The following is a 17,540-nucleotide window of genomic DNA, read 5'->3' as shown; positions in this document are numbered from 1 at the left end:
GCAAGATTTCATTATTTTTTATGGTTATGTCTCCTATTATAGCCTTTGTTTTAAGGTCTGTTTTGTCTTATATAAGTATTGCCACCCCAGCTTTTTGTTTATTTCTTTACATTTTCATGAAACATCTTTTTTAATCCTTTTACTTTCAGTCTGTGTGCCTTTTGATCTGAAGTGAGTCTCTTGTAGACAGTATATGTAAAGGTCTTGTTTTCTTATCCATTCAGCCACCCTATCTTTTGATTGGACCATCAAATCCATTTACATTTAAAGTAATTGTTGATAGATATGAAGTTATTGCCATTTTATTATTCACATTTTTTCTTTTTTTTTTCTTTTTTCTTCTTTTTCTTAAAAAAGTCCCTCTAACATTTTCTGTAATACTGGCTTGGTCATGATGAACTCCTTTAGCTTTTTCTTGTCTGGGAAGCTCTTTATCTCTCCTTTGATTCAAAATGATAGCTTTGCTGGGTAGAGTAATCTTGGTTGTAGGTTCTTGCTTTTTATCACTTTGAATATTTCCTGTCAATCCTTTCCAGCCTGCAAAGTTTCTGTTGAGAAATCAGCAGACAGTCTTATGGGATCTCCTTTTTAGATAACTAACTGATTTTTCTCTTGCTGCTTTTAAGATTCTCTCTTTGTCTTTAACCTTTGACATTTTCATCATGATGTATCTTGGTGTGGGCCTCTTTGGGTTCATCTCGTTTGTGACTCCTTGCACTTCCCGGGGTTTTATGTCTATTTCCTTCACTAGATTAGGGAAGTTTTCTATCATTTCTTGAAATAGGTTTTTAAATTCCTTGCTCTGTCTCTTCTCTTTCTAGTATCCCTATGATGCAAATGTTTGTATGCTTGATGTTGTTCCAGAGGCCCCTTAAAATATCCTCAATTTTTTTAGATTCTTTTTTTCTTTTCGCTGTTCTGATTGGGTATTTTCTGCTACCTTACCTTTTAAATTGCATATTCAGTCCTCCGCTTCATCTAATCTACTATTAATTTCTCCTAAGGTATTCTTTATTTCACTTACTGTATTCTTCGTTTCTGACTGATTTGTTTTTATGTTTACTATCTCCAATTTTATGGTGAAGTTCTCACTGAGTTCATCTACTCTTTCCCTAAGTTCATTGAGCATCTTTATAACCACTGTTTTGAACTCTGCATCTGATAGATTGTTTGTCTCCATTTTGTTGAGTTCTTCTTCTGGAGCTTTGTTCTGTTCTTTCACGTGGTACATATTTCTTTGTCTTTTCATTTTGGCTGCCTACTTGTGTTTGTTTCTATGTGTTAGGTATGGCTGCTATGTCTCTCACACTGGGCTCAGTCAGTAAAGCGACCTTATGTAGTAAGTGTGCTGTGGGTCCCAGTGGTACGGTCTTCCCTGGTCACCTGAGCCACGTGCTCCAGGTATATCCCTTTTATGGGATATGTGTTCCCTCCCATTGTAGATGAGTTTGGGTTGCTATTTGCTCATCAGTGGGAGTGACCCTGAGGCTGATTGGTTATGATGACTGGCCATGACTCATGGAGGAGCTGTTGTGCAAGGGCTGACTCTACAGAGCAGGATTCACTTTAGCGGGGCTCTGGTGCTTGCCTAGTCTTCCCTTTGGGTGTATTATCCTAAGCTGTCATCCCAAGTGCTGCTTTGGCTCAGACCGAGGTTGGCTACCGAGCATGCTGGCCAGGGCCTCCTGGGAGGGGCCCTGCCACAGGCCAAGTTCACTTGCGGCCTGTGCCCTGTCCAGGGCTACCTGATGTGAGCCACAAAGCAATCTGCAGATGGCCGCCACCCACACTGGGCTTGGATGTGCCTTGAGAGGCCAAGACGCAAACTGAGGCTGGCTGCTGCTTGTGCCAGGCTTGGGGCTTATCAGCAAGAATTATGGGGCACCCCTAGGCCAGATGCTGGTTTAGGTTTTGAGAACCTTTGAGAGATTTTAGGAAAGTTTGCAGCATGAGCCAAGACAGGCCATTTGTATGGAAAATCCACTGACAGCGGCTTGGGTGTGCCCACACTTTTAGAGGGTCAGGGTCTCAGGAGAATCACCAAGGCGAGGCGACTAGTGTTAGGTTAATGGAGACTCTGATATGGTGCCTGCTTGGGTCTGCAAGCCGGGTGAGAAAGGGCTCAACAAAGGAACAATGCCCTCTGCCGGCATTTTTGTCTGGGAGAATGCCTCTCCAGCCCTCACCCTGAAGCCAGACGACTGTTTGTCCTCGTATATTCCTGGCACCTTTAGAGCTGTTACCCCAGAGCTGAAGCTCAGAGCAAGTGAATTCATCACTGAGTAAATCCGTGCACAGGCCTCTTAAGAGGAATGTCTGAGACTCCCTCAGCCATCTGTCTTACTCAGTTACAATCTCCACTGCCTTTCGTGGTCAGAAGTTATGGAGACTTCTCTTTCCAGCACTGGAATCCTGGGCTGGGGAGCCCAGTATTGTGCTGGGACTCGTCGCTCTCCTGGGGGTCCTCCGCAGCCGAGATAATTCTCCCTATGTTCAACTGCCACAGCAGGTGTGAAACAAGCCCGTTTTGCATATCCATCCTTCCGACCAGTCTTGAGGTGGCCTCTTTTGTGTGTTCTCAGTTGTAAGACATCTGTTCAACTAGACTTCAAGTGACTCTCAATGATGGCTTTTCTGTAGTTTAATTGTAGTTTTGATGTAGTTGTGAGAGGAAGCAAGCACAGCATTTACCTGCTCTATCATCTTGAGCAGAAGCCAGCTAAGATGTGTTTTTTAAAAAACTTAATACATGGAAGCCTATGAAAATAATTCTATTGTAAAAGAAAGGACAAATTATTAGCTAGTAATGTATGACTTTGTATATTGCCATTTCATATATCATTCTGTCCTACCTTTTACGAAATAGTATTCAGTTAGTATATCCAAATAATAAGCCTTTTTAAATCTTGAGCTTTTCAGACTGTATTGCATAATACATATTGAGATAGTAACAGTGAGTGTTTTGGACTTTGGAGAGAAGGGGCTATTTATTTCATTCAAAATCCTAGCATTTCAGAACTAGAAGGGACCTTCAATATAATGGAGTAACTATAACTATGAAAAGCAAAATGCAAAATGTTTTTTAAGGATAAGACAATATTATATAATACAAACTTGCCTTACTCATATATTAAAAGACTGAGACTCAAAAAAAAAAAAAAGACTGAGACTCATAAAGATAAAATAAATTTTCTAGTTGCATGCCTTGTAATAGGATGAAAAATCAAGTATCTTCATCCTGGTTTAGTCTTTGTTTGCTACACAGAAAATTCGTAGTAAAATATTACTTACTGGCATAAAAAGAAATAGGCAGCCCAGATAGTTCTATAACTATTAAAGTTATTAAATCAGAGGTTTAAAATCTCCCCACAAAGGAAATACCAGGTGCACCATTTCACGGGCAATTTCTATCAAACATTCAAGGAATATATCATTCCATAACTATTCCAAAGAAAAGACTAAGAGGCCATACTCTCTAACTCATTCTTGCTACCAACATAACCTTGATAATCAAAACCAAACAAGAATAGTATGAAAGGAAAATTAAAGGCTAGTTTCAGCCACGAACATATACATAGATATTCTGAATAGAATATTAGCAAACTGAATTCAGTTAAATGTAAAAAGTGATCACACACTGTAACTAAGTTGCTTTGTTCTCCAGCAATGCAAAGTTGCTTTTACTTGTGAAAATTTATAAGTTTTACTCATCACATTAACAGATTAAAGAAGATAATGGTTATCCTAATAGAATCTCGAAAGGCATTCATTAAAATTTTACACCCATTTATAAATTTTAAATAGAAAACAACAAGAAGAAGAACCTTCTTTAACCTGACAAAGGATATTTACAAAATGAAAACAAAACAACAAACACAACTCTTAGTGGGGAAAATTTAGAAACATTCCTTTTTAAAATGGGGAACATGGATGCCACCTATTACTGTTTCTATTTAATATTTTACTGGCTGTCCTAGCCGTGTGCAAAGACATAAAGCATTAAAGGCATAAGGATTTTAAAGAAAAACAAAACTGTCATTATTCAGAAATTAGATTTTTCTACAAAGAAAATCCAAGGGAACACAAAGTATTAAAAAATAATAAGATATTGACAAAGCCAGCTATAAGGTCAATAATTTCTAACTATTTGTTATTGGAGTGTAAAATTCATTTTGTATACTCCAGTAATAGTTAGATATTATAATTTTAAAAACATAATTTACCTTGTCAACAATAACTATGAAGTATCTACACATAAATCTAACAAAATATGTAAGACCTGTTTGGAGGACATTATAATACTTTATTGAAAGACTTTACATAATCCCTAAATAAATGGAAAAATATCCCATGTTCCTATGTAGTAGGCCATTCTCCATTTCATAAGTATGTCAAGTCCCCCAAATTGATCTGTAGATTTAATGCTATTCTATCAGATTTTGGGGGGAGGAACTGACAAACAGACTCTAAAATTTGTGTGGAAGTACATAATTATCGAGAATAGTCAATACACTTCAGACAAAAAGTAGAGGGCTGAAGAGCGAGTAAAGGCTTATCCTAGAAATATAAGGAATTATTATAAAGTATTTATGACTGTGCAGTATTGGTATAAGTATAGACAAATTGACCACCAAGTCGCAATACAGAGTCAAGGAACAACTCTAGACATATAAAATTTTGATATATGGCCAATGTGCTGTACAGATCATCAAGGAAAAAGGAACCATTCAATAAATAGTATTGGGAAAATTGGTGATATATAGGAGGAAAACTGACATTATATCCCTATCATACCATATAAAAAAATTAATTCCAGATATATCAAATACTTAAATATGAAAGACAAAACTTTTAGAAGAACTTAACAGAAAAGTATCTTTTTGACCTTGGGATAAGGAAGGACTTCTTGGATAAGACACAGGAAATAGTAACTAAAAAAAGAAAAGATTAATAAAGCTAACCACATTAAAATTAAGAGCTATAGTCAATATTTTAAGTACTATGTGTGGTATGAAATGGGTACTACTAGATTTATCAGGGTGATCACTTCATAAGTTATATAAAAGTCTAATTACTACATTGTACACCTGAAACTAATATAATATTGTATGTCAACATATAATTGAAATGCACACACACACACACACACACACACATATGGTAGAGGATTGGCAGGCAAAAACATATCACAAAGTGGGTGAAGATATTTGCAGTGATATAATCAGCAAAGAATTAGTATCCAATCTATATTAAGAAGTCCTACAAATAAATAAGAAAAAGAAAAACAATCCAATAGAAAAATGAGCAAAAGACACAAACCAGCATTTAACAGAAGAGGATACATGAATGAATCATAAGTATATAAAATGTTGTTCAACATAATTAGCAATAATGGAACTGTAAAATAAGACCATGACAAATTGTGATTTTATGTCACTAGACTGACATATAATAAGAAATTTGACAATACCAAAATTTGGAGAAGATATGGATCAATGGTACTTCTTACACGTTGTCAATGGAACTATCAATAGGTCCTTTAAATTAGTTTTGAATTTTCCTGTCGAGTGGAACATTTGCATATTGTACAATCCAAGGATTCTTTCCTGGGTATAATACCTTAAAAAAACTCTTGCCTGTGTACAGAGGAAGGCATGTACAAAAAGTTCATAGTGACCCTGTTTGTGACCCAAAAACTGGAAATAATTCAGATTCCGTCAACATGATAATGGGTAAATAAAACTGAAGTATGCCAACACGGAATATTATTCAGCAGTGGAAATGAGAAAAAAATAAATACAGCTGCATGGATGAATTTTAGGACCATAATGTTGAGTGGATAAAGTAGCCCTAGAATACTATGTATGATATGATTCCATTCATTAAAGTTCATAAACAAATAAAGCTTAACAGTATTTTGTTTGGGCAAAAACACATAAGTAATTTAAATTTTTTTTTAAGTCAGTAGATGATAAAACACAAAATTTAAAGTATGGTTAACCATTGGTGGGGAGATAAGTGGATGTGACAATGTAGTAACAGGTGGAAGAAAGCTATTGATAATGGTCTAGTTCTTAGGTTTAGTGTTGAGCTCAAAAGCGTTCAGTCTATTATTTTCCTGTGTAATTTATACACATGAATATTATTTTATATGTATTAAATATAATATTAAAGTAATATATTTGTTTTGCAGAAGTCTGCCTGAACCTTCGAGATCCCCCTAATAATATAATAATAATTCCTGAAAGGCAAGTGAAACCAGAATGGAGATTGCCAAAACTAAATCACCGCTTTGTCACAAGGTAAAATAGCTTCTTGTAAAATATCTTAAAGAATTTTCAATGTTAGTTACTGAAATACTGTATTGTAATTTGCTCAAAATCTACCCCAAATTTTGCTGTAGTAATTACATAAATGTACATTTCACAATCATAATTACAAAATGCTTTTTCACTGTTAGAGATATAATATCTATTTAACAAATTTGTTTTTTTTTTTTTAGATCGGAACTGGATAATATGGCAGAAAAGCAAATCTGTGACGTTATTGGCATTTTAGTTTTTGTAGGAAGAGTCCAGCGGTCAAAAAAGAAAGGTAAGCTTTTGAAATTGAAAGTCCTAAAAAGTATTTCAGTGAATAGTTCTGTGTCCATGTATGCATAGTTACCTTCATTATTCTAATTCTCTATCCATATAGAAAACCGTGAAGATTTTTGGTCATATCGCTGGATTCACATTGCTGATGGGACTTCACAACATCCATTTATAGTGGAACTGTTTTCTACATCTCAGCCAGAAATCTTTGAAAATATTTGCCCAAGTACTAAGTTCCAGTATTTTTATCTTTTTATTTTTAGAAGTGAGGACACTAACTTAAAAAATGGCAAACCGTAATTATGGAGTGTCATGATATTGAGTTAGCAAATTCAAGCAGTCTGATAACATGTTTAAATTGTTTCTGCATTAATATTATATTTGGTATTACAGACATTAACTACCTTCTGATTTTCTATTCAGAATTAATTTGGGATTGAAACTACTTTTTCAGAAAGCAGGTGTTCATCAATTCTCATTGTTAGCATTTCAGGCATAAAAGCTTATGATTCAGTGAAACTAAAATATACGCAGTCGATTCCCATTGTATCCACTTGGAAATTGACTAAGTAGACCCCATAAAAGACAATGAAGACTTTACTAATGTAAAATTGGTAGAGGATTGGCAGGCTGTACAATTAAATACTGACAATGATAAGTATGATTCCATTTGAGTATCAAATTAATATTAAGTTGGTGGTGTTATACCAGCTGGGCAATATTTTACCTACTTTGGTGTTGACTTTTTTCCCTTGCATTCATTCAGATTTATAGCTATTTTTTCCATTAACTTTACTTATTTGAAAACATTTTAGGTATGCCTTATTATACATTTTATATCACGTTAGTCTTCAGATCTATTATAGGAAAAAAATGTACATAATACTTTTTAACAACTTCAGCGAATTGTTTCCTTCTTTGAATTTGTACCATAAAATTATTTTAGATATGGTGTGTTATTTTACTATTTTCCAAATGATTATATGAATAAAATACTAGTTGTTATATGCTTGTCAACATTGGGGAAACTCCCAGTCTTGACTACATGTAATTATTTTAAAATCAGCAACATAGTAGAAATTATGGAACATCAGGAGACTTAGAGACTACATACAAAGCTGTTCTCTATTACAAAGCAGTATTAACGCCATTCAGATAATCCCTCATTAGATTCTACCCTCTACTTGTGAAATTAATGTTTTAAATATATCTGAATAGAACCAGACCTTACCCCAGCTATTAAGGGAGAGGGCAGAGTTTTAGCCAAAACCAAGGCCAAGGTGAGTGGGCTATAACCTCTCTTATAACTTTTCTAAGGGCATAAATGAATGGCAGTAATGACCTCTAATGACAACAGTCTCATTACCTCATTTTAGATCGGTTTTATGGCCAAGTTCCTCTCTCTTTGTAGCCGCTTTAAACAATAAACTGACACACATGTAGGATAATGATTTTTCACAGAAATGTTGCCAAACATGCATGTTTTATTTCTTGCGATAATATGAAATAATATATTTCTAAGAAAGGTTTGCATGGACTTTAGTGAGATTTTCCTCTAATACAGTAGTTGACAACAATCAGAATTTATTTTTATCTTTTGACAAGAGTGGAAAAAAAATCATTAAATGAATGGTATTAAGGGGGCTTCAGGCCTATGAAGAGGAACACAATCAAGGATCTTCTGGAATAATACCAGAATCCTTTGGTAATACATCATCTTTTTTTACTTTTAAGGAAGGTAAAAAGCTAAGGGAAACTAATATCGAGTGTTTACTGTATACCAGATGCTCGTAGATGTTATCTCATTTTATACTCTCAGTTACCTTTTAAAGAGTTGTTTTTACTTATTTACAGGCGAGGAAACAAAGGTCCAGAGGGGTTAAGTAATTTGTCCTGGGGGTCAAACAGCTAAAAGTGTTAGATCTGAATGTCCGATTTTTAACAGCCGTAATATTAGAACTAGAGATTTCATTAATTTTCCTATATCAACATCTTTAACCATGAATACTCACATATTTGTAGTTTTTGAAATAAAGAAAAAGCAATATAAATTAAGATAATTATTCTTAGTCAGGTGAACAGATTTATTTTCATTGCTACAAAATAAAGGTCTAGTAAATATGAGATATAGGAAATTAATTTATAATTATTATCATGCTCTAGGGAAATATTCTCAAATGAGAATTTACCGGTATTATGAGATTACAAGTATTTACATTTATTTCTTCATTTCTTAGTTTGTAGGACCATAACTGTTTTGGCATGTAATGAGTTGAAATATTTAAAAATTGTTGGATTAAGGAAATATTCTCAAATAACCTGATAGATAATTAAAAACAATTGATAGCTCTTGAAAGTTGTTGAAGTCTGAAGACATTATCTTATTTTCAGGAATTCTTTTTAGTCTATCAAATTGCTTAGCAAGAGGAACAGAAAAAGATAGGTGATATAAGCTCCGTCATTGAGGCTTAAAGTCTAATTAAGATGAACACATGTAAAACTTGCATAAGCAAATTCAAATTAACACTGCATACCCCTATCCAGTAGAAAGAGTCAGAGTAATTGAGGGATTAGTCTTAGATTGAGTTAATCAGTGAAAGCATCATGGAGAAACTAAGCTTTTTTCTCTGTAGGAAATAACTATTCACATTCAGTTGCATGCTCCATTAGAAAGACTCTTGCACTGTTCAACTGTGTAGCAAACAGTGACTTCAGGTAGGTACATCTATGGTACTTTCTGAAGGAAAAGTAAGTTTTAGATCCTTTAAAGGAAAAGGTAAGTGTTAAATCCTTATTGAGTGTGGACAAGGGACTGGCAGCACTAGTATCACCTAGGAGTTTATTAGAAATGGATAATCTCAGGCCCCACCCTAAAACTAGTAAATCTTAATTTGCATTTTAACAATTGATTCAGCTGATTCTTGTGTTTATTAAAGTTTCAGGAGCCCTGTGTTAGATCCTGATCTTGGTATGTCCTCTTTGAAATACAGAAGTAATTTCCTAAGTGTTTTCATTTTCTACAGTGACATATTTCATGTGTACACAGTTGAAAGTTGTCAGAAATAACACTCAAGTACCTAAACTGCTTTATCTCACCACTACAAATGAGAGTCGAGTGATTATTACTGGTGAGCAATTTCTTTGCATATACTTTATTGGAAATGTAATATTATTTTCTCTTCATTAAATTATCTTTTACATTAGAGCATCAAACCACAAGATAGCATTCCTATCACTATAAGAATGTTTTAACCAAGAATATTTAACCTGTGAAGTATATTATTTGTGATCGAAGCAATAATTTTGTGACTCACTGGAGAATTGTGTTTATATCCTTTGGTTAACTTTAATTCCTGCTTTATATAAAGTAGATAATCATAAATTGCTTGACTGAAGACTCCGGATCTATATTACAATATGGATTCAATTAACAATATTTTAAAATTCTAAATAAAATACAATAAAACAAAATAATACTAAATATAACAAAACTAAACTAAATGAATGAATGAATGAATGAATAAATAAATAATAGATAAGCAAACAAACAAACAAATAAATAAATAAATGACGTACATCAAATTTTGGCCCCAGGACCTCTCATTTTACTTATAGAGCAAGAAGAGTTTCACTAGTTACCTATAAGTACATTATTTTTTTTTTCTATTTTCTTTGATAACGGGGTCAAAACAATAAAGACAAAAGTTTGCAAATGAGTGAGGGGATACTGTGGAATGGTATATTAACTAGAATGCTACCATATAGGTAATTAAACGTGTCAAAAGAGGAGTCCTAGAAGTGTGTAACACACAACGTCGTCAATACCTCATTTTATAAATACTAATAATATCAGATATAAATAGATACTAATAATATCAGATGTAAATAGCACTTTTAAGTATTTTTTTTAAAAACATGAATTTAAATGTTGAGCTATACTCATAGGCAATTTAGTTCATACACGATACCATACCTTCAAGATAATACATGAGTTAAAAATCAATTTTTTAAGAAGATCCCAACCATTTGGATAGTTAGAAAAATCCATTTTGAGTTTCCTTTTTCTTATGGGTTTTGAGTATCCTGTAGACAGCTACCATTTAGTCCACTAAAACTCTAACAAGTCTGATTTTCTTCTTGACTTAGAATTTGTTTATTCTTTTTGACAATTTTTGTATGAATATTAATGCTACATAGAGAATAAATGAATTTGACCTAGTTTTGGTGACATAAGAAACTTTTAATATTAAGCTGTTTTTACACAAAAAAGTTCATGCAGTTTATTACAGTGAGTTTTTTTTTTTCTTTTTTTCCCTTCACTTTAACCTTCTTGCAAACAGGTCATAGAGGCCAGCTGTGTGCTAATGATAGTAAAGTAAAAAATTTAATTCGCTGGATTAAAACGAAGACTGATTCTGGAGAAAAGAAGAATGCTGTTATTGGTGGATATTACCCCTTTCCACCAGTGCCAGAGACATTTTCAAAGTATAGAAATTCTGTTAAAGGTACTAATACAATTGCTAGTTTTTATGATCTTTATATACTATTTGTATGGTATCTGCTATATCAGTTAGTCATCTTTATTTTAAAGAGTTTAATGGGAGTGAGTCAAAGTGTGGCAACATTCACTGATAATAATTGTCTCTTTATGAAGACCTAAAAATACATGTTATGTCTCCTAAAGGTTAATATTTTTATTTTATTAAACTGAAAGAAGAGAAAGAACATAGATGATAAATAGAGATAATATCTTGATTTAATGTCATTAAGATCAAATCTGACCTTAGTAGATTTCAACTCCTATGACATTAGAGAGATTGAACATATCTAAGGGGATACTGAAAAATAAAATATCAATCAAGATACCGACAACTGTATTATGCTGCTCTTGTAGAGTGATATATATTATATATAACATAATAGGTGCTACCTTTAAATAAAAATGACACCAAGGTAAATGAGATGCAGAATAAGTACTGATGAAAGACCAAACATTATTTTAAGATATGACAGTTGAAAATTTTAATATAAGTGTATTCTTTTTAAGAAGCTATGGGATAATTGCATGATTTTGGAAAAAGAGAAACTTGGTAATACTGACCTTTTATCATCGAAATATTGGCATCTCTTGTACTTTATAATGCCATCAATATGTAGTATATGTTTGAAAATGTTAAAATGTGTGTTTCTATTAAGTGGCTAGGTAATTATTTCAGACACTTTATAGTCTGAAATATGGTACATAAATTATATTCAATATGTAAATTTTCTGTTTTAAATTAACATTCCAGACTAGAAGACTAGCACTATTTAACTGATAAATATGTTTTACCTATTTTACAGAAATTACATAAGAGGATGCCAGATATCAGCACAAAGTCTCACAAATTTGAGTTATGTAGCAAGTTTATAATTTCATGTTGTAAAATTACATTGCAAATCTAATTCTTATTTTTATCATTTCAGTGCTTTAAAACTTACAGTTTCCTTGGAATTATTCTTTTGCAGTTGAATCGCTCTTGACAGCTATAAGTGAAGTGAGGAAGGAGATTGAAGACTTGCAGTATAGGGAACAAAAGCGCATTGCAATTCAGGGAATAATTACGGTTATAAAGTATATCCCCCATAGCAGTGCAACTGAAAATGCCTCAGCATCAGAAACATTTCAGGTATGATGCCAGAGAATTAACAGTATATCTCTGAAAGCACTGTGATCATAATTACAATTGATACCTTGTTCATTTTACTGATTCTTACTGATGTAAAACTAAAAGGAAAAAAAATTGTTTTTTGTTTGTTTTCCTTTTCTGTCATTCATTTTGGAGCTGGCTGGGCTGAAGGTTACACAGTCTCTGATCATTCCTAGGGCCCAGAAAACTTGGTATCTTGTTTTTGCTTTCTGAATAATTTGAGCCTGTTACGATTATCACTATTTAAATTCCCAGGTGGTATATATGATTACAGGCATATCTTAGAGATATCCTGGGTTTGGTTCCAGACCACCCCACAAAGGGAATAATGCAATAAAGCAAGTCACATGAAATTTTTGGTTTCCCAATGAATATAAAAGTACATATACAAGTTATTTTACTACTATACTATAGTCTATTAAGTGTGCAATATATATGTCTTTTAAAAATGCACATACCTTAATTTAAAAAATACTTTATTGCTAAAAAATGCTAACCATTATCTGAGCCTACTGGGAAAAAAAAAACCCTAATGTCTGTGAAGCACAATAAAGTGAAGCACAATAAAACAAGATATGCCTGTATATTCTTTTCCTACTTCTTGTCAAGACCAGAACTGTAGAAACACTTCTGCAGGAAATTTTTACCTCTATATCTAGCATGGCAGTTTTACTCAGGTTCTATAAGAGTTAGCAATGACTCTTGTAAAAGAACTGCTGTACTAGAAGACACCACTTCTGAAATCTAGGCACAATTAAGACAAAAAAGTTAATTTTTCATGAGTTTATTTTCTCAATTAAGTTTATTGGGATAACATTGGTTAATACAATTCTATAACTTTCAGGTATACATTATAATTTGACACCTGTATATTCTAGTGTGTTTACCACCCAAAGTCCAGTTTCCTTCAGCTAACATATATTTGATCCCCTTTACTCACTTCACCCTCCCCCTACCCACCTATATTTGATCCCTTTTCCCCATATATCTCCCCTCTCCTCCCCACCCCCTACCCTCTGGTAAACATTAGTCCATTATCCATGTCCATGAGTCTCTGTTTGTCCTGTTCATTTGTTGTTTTTAGATTTATATCTCACATATAAGTGATATCATGAGATGTTCAACTTTTTCTGTCTGGCTTATTTTGCTTAGCATGATTATCTCGAGATCCATCCATGTTGTTGCAAATGGCAGCATTTCATCTCTTCTTATGGCTGAGTAATAATCTAGTGTATATATGTCCCACAGCTTCTTTAGCCAATCATCTATCATAGGACACTTTGGTTGCTTCCATGTCCTGGCCACTGTGAATAATGCTGGTATGAACATTACTGTGCAAATATCTTTTCAAGATATGATTTTTCAAGACTTTGGGGTAAATACCCAGTAGAGGGATTGGGGGATCATATGGTAGATCCATTCTTAGTTTTTTGAGGAACCTCCATATTGTTTTCCATAATGGCTGTACCAACTTGCAGTCCCACCAGCAGTATATGAGGGTTTCTATTTCTCCGCATCCTCTCCAACATTTGTTATTAATTGTCCTGTTGATTATAGCTATTTTAAGACATATGAGATGGTATCTCCTTGTGGTTTTGATTTGCATTTCCCTAATAGCTAGCGATGTTGAGCATCTTTTCAAATATTTGTTAGACATTTTGTGTCCTCTAGGGAGAAGTGTTTGTTCAGGTTCTCTGCCCATATTTTAATTGGATCATTTTTTGTTGTTGTTATTGAGTTGCATGAGTTCTTTGTATATTTTGGATATTAGGCCCTTATCAAAGGCGTTGCTTGCAAATATATTTTCCCATTTGGATGGTTGTCTCTTTACCTCGTTGGCGGTTTCCTTTGCTGAGCAGAAGCTTTTTAATTTGATGTAGTCCCATTCATTTATTTTTGCTTTTACTTTCTTTGCCTTTAAGGTCAAATTCATAAAATCCTCTTTAGGTCCAAAGTCCTTGAGTGTAGTTCCTGTGTTTTCTTCTATGCATTTTATTGTTTCAGGTCTTATATTCAGGTCCTTAATCCATTTTGAGTTAATTTTGGTGTGTGATGATAGACAAAAATCTAGTTTCATTCTTTTGCACGTGGCTTTCCAGTTCACCCAGCACCATTTATTGAAGAGGGTTTCCTTTCTCCAGTGTATGTTTTTGGCTTTTTTGTCAAAAATTATTTGCCCATATAAATATGGGTTTACTTCTGGACTCTCAATTCTGTTCCACTGGTCCATGTGTTTGTTTTGCTGCCAATACCATGTCTCTTTGTAATATAATTTGAAGTCAGGAAATGATACCTCCAGCCTCGTTCTGTTTTCTCAGGATGGCTTTGGAAATTAGGGGTCTTTTGTGCTTCCATACAAATCTGAAGTTTTTTAGCATGATTATTTTTGTTCTATTTCTTTAAAAAACGCCAATAGGATTTTGATGGGGATTGCATTAATTCTGTATAATGCTTAAGGTAATATGGTCATTTTAACTATCTTGATACTTCCAATGCAAGAACACGGAATATCTTTCCATTCCTTTGCATCTTCTATTTCTTTTATTTTTTTAATTAAATGCAAGTTTATTATTTTTATCATACTATATATACATAATTTTTATTTCTTACCACCTACAGCACCTGGTATTCCTAGGTGGTCTCCAAACCAAGTACTAAACAGGCCCGACCCTATTTATCTTCTGAGATGAGATGAGATCAGGCATGTTCAGGGTGGCATGGCCGTAGACCTTCAATTTTTTTTAAAAGGGTCTTGTAGTTTTCATTATATAGGTAATTCACATGTTTTCTTAAATTTATTCCTAGGTATTTTATTCTTTTTGTTGCAATTGCAAAAGGAATCATTTTTTCCAATTCACTTTCCGACACTTCGTTATTAGAGTATAGGCACGCTATGGATTTTTGAATGTTGATTTTGTATACAGAGACTTTACTGTATTTGCTTATTGTTTCTAGTAGTGTTCTTGTGGAATCTTTAGAGTTTTTTACATAGAGAATCATGTCATCTGCAAATAGTGACAGTCTGACTTCTTTGTTTCTGATTTGGATGCCTTTTATATCTTTCTCTTGTCTGCTTGCACTTGCTAGGACCTCCAATATTAAATTGAATAACAGTGGTGATAGTGGACAGCCTTGCCTTGTTCTTAATCTTAGAGGGACGGTTTTTAGTTTTTCACCATTAAATATAATGTTGGCTGAGGGTTTGTCATATATGGCCTTTATTATGTTAAGGTACTTCCCTTCTATACTGATTTGGTTAAGTGTTTTGATCATAAATGCATGCTGTATTTTGAAGGCATTTTCTGCATCTATTGATATGATCATATGATTCTTCTTTTTTAATTTGTTTATGTGGTGTATCACATTAATCGATTTGCATATGTTGAACCATCCCTGTGCTCCAGGGATGAAGCTCGCTTGATTGTGATGTATGATCTTTTTAATATGTTGCTGTATTCGGTTCGCTAGTATCTTATTTAGAATTTTTGCAATTGTGTTCATGAGAGATATTGGTCTGCAGTTTTCTTTTTTTGTGTTATCTTTACCAGGTTTTGGTATCAGAGTAATATCGGCATCATAAAATGGTTGGGAAGTATTGCCTCTTCTTCGATATTTTGGAAGAGTTTGAGGCGTATAGGTATTAAATCTTCTTTGAATTTTTCGTAGAATTCAGTGGTGAAGCCATCTGGTCCTGGACTTTTACTGTTTGGAAGGTTTTCGATGATTGTTTCAATTTCCATACTGCTGATCAGTCTATTCAGATTTTCCAGTTCTTGATTCAGTCAGGGAAGATTGTATTTTTCCAAGTACTAGTCTCTTTCTTCTAGGTTATTAAATTTGGTGTTATATACTTTTTCATAGTATTCCCGAATGATCCTTTGTATTTCTGTGATGTCAGTCATAATTTCCCCTCTTTCATCCCTGATTTTGTTTATTTGTGTCCTTTCTCTTTTTTCTTTAGTGAGTCTGGCCAGCGGTTTCTCAATTTAATAACCTTCTCAAATAACCAGCTCTTTGCTACATTTTTTTTCTATTGTTTGTTGTTGTGTTGTTTTCTGTTTCATTTATTTCTGCTCTAATTTTAATGATATCTTTTCTTCTGCTGACTTTAGGCTTCATTTGTTCTTCCTTTTCTAGTTTTTAAAGATGAAGCGTTTGGTCGTTTATTTCGACTCGTTCTTATTTTTGGAGGTAGGCCTGTAATGATATGAACTTTCCTCTTATGACTGCTTTTGCCATGTCCCAAAAGTTTTTATATGTTGTACTATTATTATCATTCATTACTATGTATATCTTCTTCTCTTTTTACCAGTTGTTCTTCAGTAGCATGTTGTTTAATCTCCATGTATTTGTGGTCCTTCCTGATTTCTTTTTGCAGTTGATCTCTAGTTTCAAAGCATTATGATCAGAGAATATGGTCGGTATGATTTTAACCCTCTTATATTTGTTCAGGCTATCTCTGTGTCCCAGTATGTGGTTGATTCTTGAGAATATGCCATGTGCACTAGAGAAGAATGTATAAGCAGCTCTTTTGGGATGGAAGGCTCTGTAAATGTCAATTATGTCCAGTTGGACTAATGTGTCATTTAAGGATGTTACTTCCTTATTGATTTTCTGTTTGGATGATCTGTCCAATCCGACAGTGGGGTATTTAGGTCCCCTATTATGATATTGTGGTGGATTGTTTCTCCCTTTAATTCTGTTAGTAATTGCTTTACATATTTTGGGGCTCTCTGATTAGGAGCATAGATATTATGTGTTATGTCTTCTTGGTGCATGATTCCCCTTATCATCATGAAATGTCCCTCAGTATCTTTCTTTACATTTTTTTTTTATTTTGAAGTCTATTTCTTCTGATATTAGTACCGCTACTCTGCTTTTCTCTGAATGTCATTTGCTTGAAATATAATTTTCCACCCTTTCACTTTAAGTCTATATTTGTCTTTGGAGCTGAGAGGTATCTCCTGGAGGCAGCATATGGTTGGGTTTTGTTTTTTGATCCGTTCTACAACTCTGTGCCTTTTTATTGGTGAGCTCAGTCCATTTACATGTAGAGTGATTATTGAAATATGAATTCTTCTTATAGCCATTTTATCTTTTGTTTTCTGGTATCTCAGTGTTTCCATTGCTTCCTTGTCCTTGTGTTTCTGTTTTCTTTACTTTGGTTGGCTTTCGTGCATTTTTACTCTGGTTCTTCTAGTTTTATGTTATATACTTCAGTTCTGATTCTTTGGCGTGTGGTTACCATTAAGAATAT

The 17,540-nt window shown here is 33.7% G+C and overlaps 1 protein-coding gene and 1 pseudogene across 3 annotated transcripts in view; one reads left to right on the top strand and one right to left on the bottom strand.

The window, feature by feature from the left end:
• RADX (RPA1 related single stranded DNA binding protein, X-linked) overlaps positions 1-17,540 on the top strand; it is a 63,868-nt gene that overhangs the window by 19,978 nt on the left and 26,350 nt on the right. Inside the window, exons 4-9 of one of the 3 annotated variants that reach the window (XM_039878946.1) lie at positions 6,194-6,302; positions 6,503-6,594; positions 6,697-6,819; positions 9,617-9,721; positions 10,934-11,098; positions 12,102-12,262. In XM_039878946.1, the coding sequence (XP_039734880.1) occupies positions 6,194-6,302; positions 6,503-6,594; positions 6,697-6,819; positions 9,617-9,721; positions 10,934-11,098; positions 12,102-12,262 (755 nt within the window). The remainder of the gene's footprint in view (positions 1-6,193; positions 6,303-6,502; positions 6,595-6,696; positions 6,820-9,616; positions 9,722-10,933; positions 11,099-12,101; positions 12,263-17,540) is intronic. The other 2 variants (XM_039878947.1, XM_039878948.1) reach the window with 2 other exon arrangements.
• LOC120615877 (uncharacterized) lies at positions 14,894-15,012 on the bottom strand (annotated as a pseudogene).

Source organism: Pteropus medius, unplaced genomic scaffold (assembly GCF_902729225.1).
Source record: "Pteropus medius unplaced genomic scaffold, Ma_sr-lr_union100, whole genome shotgun sequence".
NCBI lineage: Eukaryota > Metazoa > Chordata > Mammalia > Chiroptera > Pteropodidae > Pteropus > Pteropus medius.
Note: the sequence above shows the minus strand (reverse complement) of the source record. Positions and strands in the feature narration are given on the sequence as shown.